Consider the following 9729-nt stretch of genomic DNA (forward strand, 5'->3'; position numbering starts at 1 on the left):
TGCTAAATTAGGGACGGCTAGCGCAAATAGCCCTCGTGTAGCTTTGCGCGAAATTCCAAAAAACAAACAAACAAGCTATAAATAATGAGAACTGTGGAAAGTGGGTGCTCGAGGTTGGTTAGATAGAATTTGGTATTAGAATACAAAACATTTCAGTTGTAAATCCAAACGGCTGGCTAAACAAGTTTATTTCTAGGAATTAGCAACAGTAATCAAAGGGGGAAGAATATATATATATATGTACTGAAATGTCTCCATAGAGGGCCAAGTTCTGATAACCTAAGTACTTATTGATAATTTACCATAATTAGCAGAATATGTTAATATGGTTTATATTAAAATATTACAAGAAGAAATTATGATATAACTTCTTAATCTTATTCATATAAACATAAATGTAAAAACATAATGGAGCTCAAAAATTCAAAATGAAAATTTGAGTTGATGGGTGTTACCATGTCAGAAAACAATTAGCAACTTGTTACAATGGTCTCACTCCTAAAGTTAGATTTGGCAACCAACTAAAAAAAAAAAATCGTTAAAAAAACATTTCAAAAACACATGTCTCTGCTGCTGGGCTCTTTTCATGCGTCTCGCCCGTTACTTTGTCTTCAGAGGAATAACGTGCAGTCATTATTTTCCCAAATTTAAACTATTTTTTGAAGAAAAAAAATGCATACTTACTCTTGCACGTAAATGTCCTCGAACGCAAACAAAACACCGCCCACTACTCACAATGAGGGTGGAATTAAATAGTAAACAAAAAGATATGTCTTTCCAGATAGGTCTTGACTTTACGGGGGTAGTTGTATGTACGTACTTGTACGTCCTATCGCTACTCTACTGTTTATGCTGTCAGTTCTCTCCTTGATTCACCTACAACATGGCCAAAAGAGAGTCACTGAACGTATTATGATATTTATAAGGTATTTTGTATGCTGGTCTAATGCTTGGAGAACAAGGAACTGCCAATATTAAACGTGCTGGTTTCGAGCAAACTAACTATTGTTATAGCGAAGGCAGTATAAGGGAATATACAAGATGTTTATACAGTTAAAAGATAATTATCATGATAAGTTTATTCCCAGTATTTGAAATTCTTAAAACGTTGCATACAATTTATATATTTAAAGCTCAGATTCACTGGTTCGGTCGTTAGTTAATATACTAGTTGAAAAAAAAAAACTTTTGAAATTTACGTAAACTTCAAAATACGTGTTAAACTTAGATATAATATTTAGTTTTTTGAATTTTCTGCCAAAGACAGATCAATAGAAAAAGACTCGAATGGTTTTTTTTCGGTTTCGCACTTGTCTATTCTTACGTGCTCACCCACAGAAAACGGTTTTACTTGGTTAGACATTTTGCTGCTTAGTGATTTTTATGTGGGCGTTTACCGAAAACTTGTGGCTACAGAATAAATCACGAATTTAAGTTTGGTTGTGTATTTTATCTATATTTGTCTGTAACTTTAGTTATAAGAAACTATGTGTATTCTTGTATTAGTCCGAAAGAGAGAGAGTTTTAGAGTATTGTATTAGAGAGTTCGTTTGTTGTTAAACGCAAAGCTACAAAAAGAGAGAGAGTTTTAGAGTATTGTATTAGAGAGTTCGTTTGTTGTTAAACGCAAAGCTACAAAAAGAGAGAGAGTTTTAGAGTATTGTATTAGAGAGTTCGTTTGTTGTTAAACGCAAAGCTACAAAACGGGAAATCCGTGCTCTGCTCACCGCCGGTATCGAAACTCGATTTTTAGCGTTACAAATCCGCAGACTTACCGCTGAGCTATTAGGGTTGGGAGACTAGAGGAAAAAAAACAAGACAACAACACCCGCCTTTAACTACTGGGCTACTCTTCTTTGGCCCGTATAATGGCCACTCTTATAGCACACTCACAGTCCCAAAATGCAGAACGTCTTGTGACAACGAGTCGCGAATCATAAATTAGGGTCCTAGAAACATCGTGCGCATGCGTACTGTCCAATGCAAAATTTAGTTGATAGACGATTTCCCTCAAAACGAAATGGTATGTTTATAAAATTTACTACTTCTACTGTTTTGTAGAAGTAAAGCTAGTTAAACACGACATATTCGTCTTACAAATAAAGCTTCAGCATTCGTACGCAAACCAAAGATCTCTATAAAAGCCATTGTTTTATTGATTAATGCATGTGTGTGTATTATATAGCATATATTTTAGAAACTTTTAAAGTTAAATAAAACTTGGTTTACTTGCTACGAAAGTAGTAAGAAGTTAACATTCGAAGGTTAAGGGTCTATGCCCTCAAGATATTGGTGATTCTGTAGAGCTATCGTAAGCCCACAGATTTACATTCCGGGAACTCTAACCATTGACCACGCCCTTAAAAGTTGGTTGAATGCTGTGTATTAATTATTAGGCATATGTTTAGGCATGAAGTTATTTGGAATAACTTTTAGCTTAAATTATTCCATCTCGCATCGGACAGATTCTGATTTCATAAATACCTAATACATAAACTCACACGGGTCTTAAATTGAAAAAAAAGTATTTATATATTTCCAATTACTGTAGGAATTCAAAATCTTATAACACAGGTGATACATATACTTCATTAAAATGGTCTTAGACCAAGTTAACATGGGTGACTGGTATAGTTGTGTTATGATATGGACAATAAACAATTGAAAAGTAATGTTAACAATAATATTTCTAAATATATTTTTGGTTAATTATTGAGAATCTAGACGTTAAACAAATCCTGCTCATTCAGGGATTTGCGTGACTCCGGTTAATAAAAGAAGAAAAAGCTGAATGTATGTGTATTTGCAATGAAGCGTATAGATTGCATTGTTATCTACACCCGACCATTGTTCGTGTAAACAGTACGACAGGTATTGTTGGTTATGAAATTTTGCTAAAGATCCCACGAGCTTTTACTATAGGATCCCACGATATTTTACAATGGGGTCCCACGAGATTTTATTAAGGGGTTCCACGTGTCTTGTCTCTTAGCCAAACAGCCATGATTTCTTGAAAAGTTTGCCTTCTTATCTATATCAAGAAGACCCAGCCAGTACTACGTATAAGAATAACATAGATATAATTCACGCTGTAATAATATTTATTTTAATAGATATCGTTGCTGTAACCTTTCCTGCGACATTATGGTTACGAAATAAAGCTGTATCACAAATAGTTACATCCTATTCTCTTAGGCTAGTGACGTAACCATCATCCACAAGCACCGTATGTTCAGCATAGTATTACTTGGTGTAAAACCCATCACTACAGAAATTCTGACAAATGGTTGTAAAGTTTTGGGGTGGTGAGAACTTTTCACCCAGTTTCAAAGCAAAAGCGTCGATGTCCTAACACAATCTGGCCATAGATCAAATCCTTACCTTACAGAACAGCATGGGGGGAAAACCTGAAAGGGTTACTTGAAGAAATTAGATTATAGCAACTGGTCAAGCTTTAAATGAAACAATGGAAACAACAACATACGTTACAGACCTGCTGGAACCTAGCTGAAAGCCCATCAAGGGTGGCTATATATCGTATTGGAATAGTAATCGCTGAAACCCTTCCCACATCCGAATACTCCAAATAGGAAGGGGGGGGTTAAGATATATACAGTGGGTGGTAGTTTTCCAGAACAGTAAGGCTGTAATTGTAAGAGCTGCCTGTCTTTCAATAATAATAATAAAAAAAAACACTATAGAGCAGATACGTATATCATTACTAGAGTTAACACAAATAAATGTATAACGTAATTTGTGTTAAGGCAAGAAATCAACATCTAACGAAAACAAGACCACGGAAAGTTGGAATATCACAAAAGATTTTTTTTTTCGGATTTCTCCAGGATAGGCTCCTCACAAATGTGATAATTTACATAAAAAACTTCTCAAATAACTATTTTCAGTCAGAGAGTTTTTAGAAGTACTTACCTAATTAACATAGACTAATTGCATAAAGAAACTTCGATATTATCGTATTTTAATATTAAATAACTTTTCAGTGGTAAAGAAAATATTCCTGCGAATTTATAACCCAGACACGAATGTTAACTAAACCTTCACAAAATCTATTGTCATTCCTGTAGGCGCCAATTAAACGGGTGACTTATTCGTTGGCTAGAGTGTAGGTGTAGGTTGTGGGAAAGTCCCCACAGGGAGTGACATTTAGCTTCTTCTGGGTGTTTAACTAACTATCTGTACTACCTGCTCTGTTTATGCACGAGGGAAAGCAAAGTGAAAGTAGTATAATTTGAAAATCTTAAATGTAAAGACGCACACTACTCCCAGCTTATGAAGCTATTTACTTGGGAGGGGGGAGATTATAAAGCAACTGATCGTCTGTGAAATACACAGATCACGTTCGGCTTTTAGTTTGTTTATTTGGGTGTTAGTTCCCCCAGTGCAACATTACTGAAGAATTTGATAGAATAAAATAAAGTTTAAATCCAGTATTAAGGAAGAACACCAAATTTATATGGATATAAGTTTCAACACTTGCACTAATCATCTTCAGTCTGTCTGGTACTTACATATAAATAAACACCAAATTTATATGGATATAAGTTTCAACACTTGCACTAATCATCTTCAGTCTGTCTGGTACTTACATATAAATATATATATATGTTGAGCCAATTTAGAAAACTGAATAACAACGAATATACAATGACTATTATACATATGTAGGTATACATCCAGATATGATGCCGAGGAACCAACTAGGAGACTAGAAAACTTGGAGACGTCTTGGATGGGTAACTAAGAAAATTTTATTACAAGTTTAACATAGTACCTGATGCTGAAAAAAAACCTTGTCTAAACGTCCTAAATTCGTTACTTCTTGTTGTTTTCTTAGTATAAAGCTAAGCATTTAAGTATTGTAACCGTCAGCTTACCGTTGACCCACAGGGAGGCACATCTGTTACTATGTTAAACTATGTAATGATATTTTCTTCGTTATCATTCAAGTTATCTCCAAACTTTTTATATACATGCGTCATACCATTAAACTTTATATATAATACTTACAAATGTTTCCAGTAAACTTTTTTACTTAGAAACACAAATATAATACCACATGAGCATCGATATAAGTTAACGTCGAATGTCGATTGAAACAACAAACATTGAAGCTAACTTAATTTTTATATCTTATTCGACTAAACTTCTTACGATATTTTCACATCAATAACAAAATAGGTTCGTATTGAGTTAATCAGTTTCAGATATGTCACAAAAAACAATGAAACAGATATAACATTTTCTTTCGTCTCGCAACATTCACACTCGATACCATAATATGCTGTTTGGCTTCATAATGTCCAGAAATAATAATCTGTTTGTTGTAGTAATATCTGTTCTGTTTGATTTTGTAACATCTAGAAACAGTCACAAAAAACAATCAAACAGATATAACATTCTCTTTCGTCTCGCAACATTCACACTCGATACCATAATATGCTGTTTGGCTTCATAATGTCCAGAAATAATAATCTGTTTGTTGTAGTAATATCTGTTCTGTTTGATTTTGTAACATCTAGAAACAATATTTTGCTTAAGGGTTATCAATAGGCCTAAAATTTGTGTCAAAAATCACGTCAACTGCAGATTTTCTTTTCACATTGTACTTACTTTATCTATTTCTGCCCAAAAGGCTTTTCGTTCAATGCCAGACCTCGTCAGTTAGGCTGGACGGTGAGAGACAAAAGTTTTTCTAAAATGTTTTTTAAAATTGCAGAGAAACTTTTATTTTTCATCGTCCAGCCAAACTGACGAGATCTGGTATTGAACGAAAAGCCTTTTGGGCAATGAGTTGCGGAAGACACTAGCTAGATCTGTAATGATATTTTTACACTCCTCTGATTTTCAATCCGAAATGGATAAATCAAGAGGAATGTGAAAACAAAATTACAGCTTATGTGAGTTTTATCAGAAGTTTTATAACCTTTTCCTTAGTTTATTAATATTCATACAATTTTTATTTATTTATTACACCGATGGTATGCTTGAAAACATGAGAGAATCGTCAACATACGTTAGGTTAGTGTTATATAGTTCTCTTTTGGTGTTATAGTGTTCTCTAAACTAATAATTTTCTAATAATAACGTTTAAGCTTCATACAAGAATTTCGTCGCATTGCTTAAGAAGAAGTCTAACTTGTTAGTTCGGCAGTTCTTCTAAATGATTATCAAGTTAAATGAAACTATATAATAACAGAAAATGATCTGTATTATTAATAATAATAATATTGTGGTTTTAATCCGTACTGTAATTCTGATTTGTAAATGACATAAACGAGATTGATAATGACTAAAATTAATTTACTTAACCTATTTCACATCATAATGGTTTTTGTTCATTAAACTGGTATAAATAGCGCTTCGACCATTGCTATATCGGTTGTATATTAGCCGACCTAATAATCCTTCGTATTGGACGGAAGGCCTCGTCGATATTGAATATGGTAGAGTTATCATGGTTGACATATTATTGCATAAGTTCTTAGAAATAACACCTTCTTATCTTAAACGTATAAGATGTACATTATTATAATACATTTTTTGGACACACTGTAGGGTTTATTAGAAATGTATTTTTGATTTTTATTCTTAAGATTAAAAGAAATGTTCCCTAATCTAATTACGTCTCGTGCAAAAGCTGATATAGCTGTTTTGAATAATTATTTCTATTAAACCTTCTAAGAAATTTCAGAAACATTTGAAGGAGTGTTTTACAATTTAAACAAGTTATACATTTTAATAATTCTAGCCACACTTTAGCCAGTTTGAATGTAATGCAACTCTGTTGGTAACATGACAGGTATAGTGAACAAATGATTGGAAATAAAACGATCAACAATACTATTCAGGACAGACACAATATTTACCAGATTAAGAAATAACTTGTAAATAACACTGAAGAATCTGCGTGTAAATTAGCTCTATGTAACGCTATCAAAATTGTTCAAAACAATATATTAAGAATTAGTTTCTTTTCATATAAGGTTTGTACACAGTTTCTTATATAAAAAAACATCCAAAGAAGACATAAAGCTGCTTCTGAGAAAAACAAATTGTCAGTGTCAACTGTATGGAACATTTTTTTGGAGAAAGGAATATAACGTTTTTTTTTTAATCTTTTCTGCATTAAACCATATTTCACCTCTTATTCTCTATATTAGGTGTAGGTAGGGCTAGGGACGGATTACTTAACTACTTATTCTAAACTCGATGTCGTTCAGGTTTCGGGAGGACCAGTTTCACAAGACCACGTGCAGAACGGGTACATCAGCTGGCAGAAGAATTAGGGGTGCAGGGGGGGGGGAACCTTGCCCTTGTATCTAGATTTACCAGTACTCTTACCTGGTGGGGCTGTCGACTGGGGGACTCGCCGTGCCGGTTGTTACTGATGTCTTGACGGGACTCTGGGCCCTACTGTTAGGGCTGGCGGCTGGTGTGGTAGCAGAGGGTCCGCTGCTACTAGCGGCCTCACCACCGTCGGACGAACCCGCAAAACCCGAAAAACCTGTCCGCTCGACCTCCATTGTGTATTACTGCTGGCCGAGTGTCTAGCTGTTCAGGCTGGCTGACTTTCTAATTTCCCCAAACCAGTTTAGGCTCCAAGTCTCCAGCGTGGTATAAGTAGGGCAGTCCTGTATTGCTAGCCTTCTTCTATCAGTCGGTTCAGCTGGCTACCTAAAGCTTTACTTACAAGTCGAAGTGCTGTTTACCAAAGAGTCTTTAGATGCAGAGCATTGGATGGGTGCTCGAAATAAAATCTTAGCAACGATGAAACCGCTGGCTTGCTAAGAAACAGCGATCTTGCCTACAGTAAGAAAGCCTGTATGTCTTACTTAGAAACGGCGATCCTGCTTACGGTATGGTGCAATGAACACGCAGTGTCGTCAGCACTGCAGCTTGCTCTACGCTGAAAAGTCGGTTAGTGTGTGCGTGCGTGAGTGTGTGTGTATTCGGATCAAGGTAGCCCAAGCAAGAAGCTTCTCTTTACAGGCAGGTAAGCATGGCGGCTCGAGACCTGAGGACAGTGGCAGCCGGGACGGTCCCACAAGCACAGGTAAGGGGGAGACCAGCGCGTGAGAAGCGTCACAGGACAGTAGGGAGGGAAGGCAAACAGATTACTGAAATGTATAAGCGCTGGAATTTTGTTTCTAGTGGGAGCCATCTCTTTATCACAGCAATCTAACAAGGCCTAATACCATCCATTAGTCGCTGGTAGTTTGTTGTAAGGATAACAGAGATGGTCAAGTATATTTGACTAACTTCCTTTAGTTACTCATGAGAATACGATAAAAAGTTTGTGTGAACGTCGTCTTTTCTTCAATACAATTCTACTTTTATATCGTTCAATATTTTCTTTGCGGAAAATAACATTTAAATTAGTTTAGAAAATTGGAGCAAACTTTAAAAGGCCGTTTTTAGGAATGATGATGCGCTAAGGTTACTCAAATCACTTTATTTAACTATCGCGAGTTACCTGTCAAATATTCAGTTGCAAAAGACACTTAGACCAAAAAGTATAAAATTAAAACAAGAAAGACAAAATAACAAAAATCATCACATAAATGGTTCTTTTACACATCCGTATAAACGAAACATTTAATTCGTGATATTAAGCAATCACGTAGGATCAAAAATGAGAAGAATTACAAAAAAATAGAAGAATACCAAGCACCTTCGAAAGGTAGAAATGAAACTTTCAAATGTATATTTAAACATACGAAATCTGCAATATACACAAATCCACTGCAAAAACCGACTACTTTGTGATAACATTTGGAACATAAGATTACACAAAAAAGGTTTATCATTATCTTATGTACAAACTGTGAATTTACAGTCTGTTGTGTAGGAGGAGGTAAGTTCATAAGTGTGTAAATTCGTATATATGCACTCAAATTTTCAATGCACTTGAGTTAAGCTAGAACTTTGATTGTTTAGGCAGAGCATTCATGATGAAACTTTGTTGAATGGACGACAACTACATGTTGTAGAAACACAAGTGTAGAGGACGATATTTCAAAAGTCTTCCGCCCTTCGCCTTCAGGCAGTTGCCGTCCATTCAACGAAGTTTCAAGCTAAAACTGTTTCTCTTGCTATGACGATTACGTTTCTACAGTCACATGAATAGTCAGTGACGTTAACCGAGCAAAGAGTGATTCTCCCAATAGTAATAATATTTACTTCAGCAGCTGCTTATGTACGGACTGCTTCTTCGGCATCTCCAGATTATTCTTGTAAAGGCAATGGTTTGGTTCTTATTTTAAGATACAATTAATTTTAAGATACATATATCTACACTATCTACTACATGTATTTATAAAAGTTTGCTTTATTGCCCATTTAGAGAATTTGTCATATCCTTTACAATTACTAAACAATAAGATTTATGTTAAAGAAAATCTACATAATATGAATTTTGCATTACTTCTGTTCTGTATTCTATAGTCAGTGACTATTTAGGTTATTTAAGCAGTCTGTGCCTTTTCTATTACTATATATGTTTTTATCTGTGATATTTACAGCAACCATATCAGTGATGTGTCGGTACGTTACTCAGGAAACACCGATTCTATGACAGTCATTTTTTTGTCGGCTCTTTTTGCACGAATTATGTTCTACAACATATTGTGTACCATTCAGCTATATTATTATTCCACGGTATCTTATGTGGCAACGAATATTTACGTTGCTTATGAAAAGAACGGTTTT

General features: G+C 34.9%; 1 protein-coding gene across 1 annotated transcript in view; it reads right to left on the reverse strand.

Moving 5' to 3' along the window:
• Positions 1 to 7562, reverse strand: part of LOC106461474 (protein grainyhead-like) — a 124206-nt gene extending 116644 nt beyond the window's left edge. The window contains exon 1 of the mRNA XM_022388714.1: positions 7363 to 7562. Coding sequence (XP_022244422.1) covers positions 7363 to 7544 — 182 coding nt within the window. The 5' untranslated portion in view covers positions 7545 to 7562. The remainder of the gene's footprint in view (positions 1 to 7362) is intronic.
• Between the last annotated feature and the right edge of the window lie 2167 nt (positions 7563 to 9729).

This window comes from Limulus polyphemus, unplaced genomic scaffold, assembly GCF_000517525.1.
Source record: "Limulus polyphemus unplaced genomic scaffold, Limulus_polyphemus-2.1.2 Scaffold39, whole genome shotgun sequence".
NCBI classification, from domain to species: domain Eukaryota; kingdom Metazoa; phylum Arthropoda; class Merostomata; order Xiphosura; family Limulidae; genus Limulus; species Limulus polyphemus.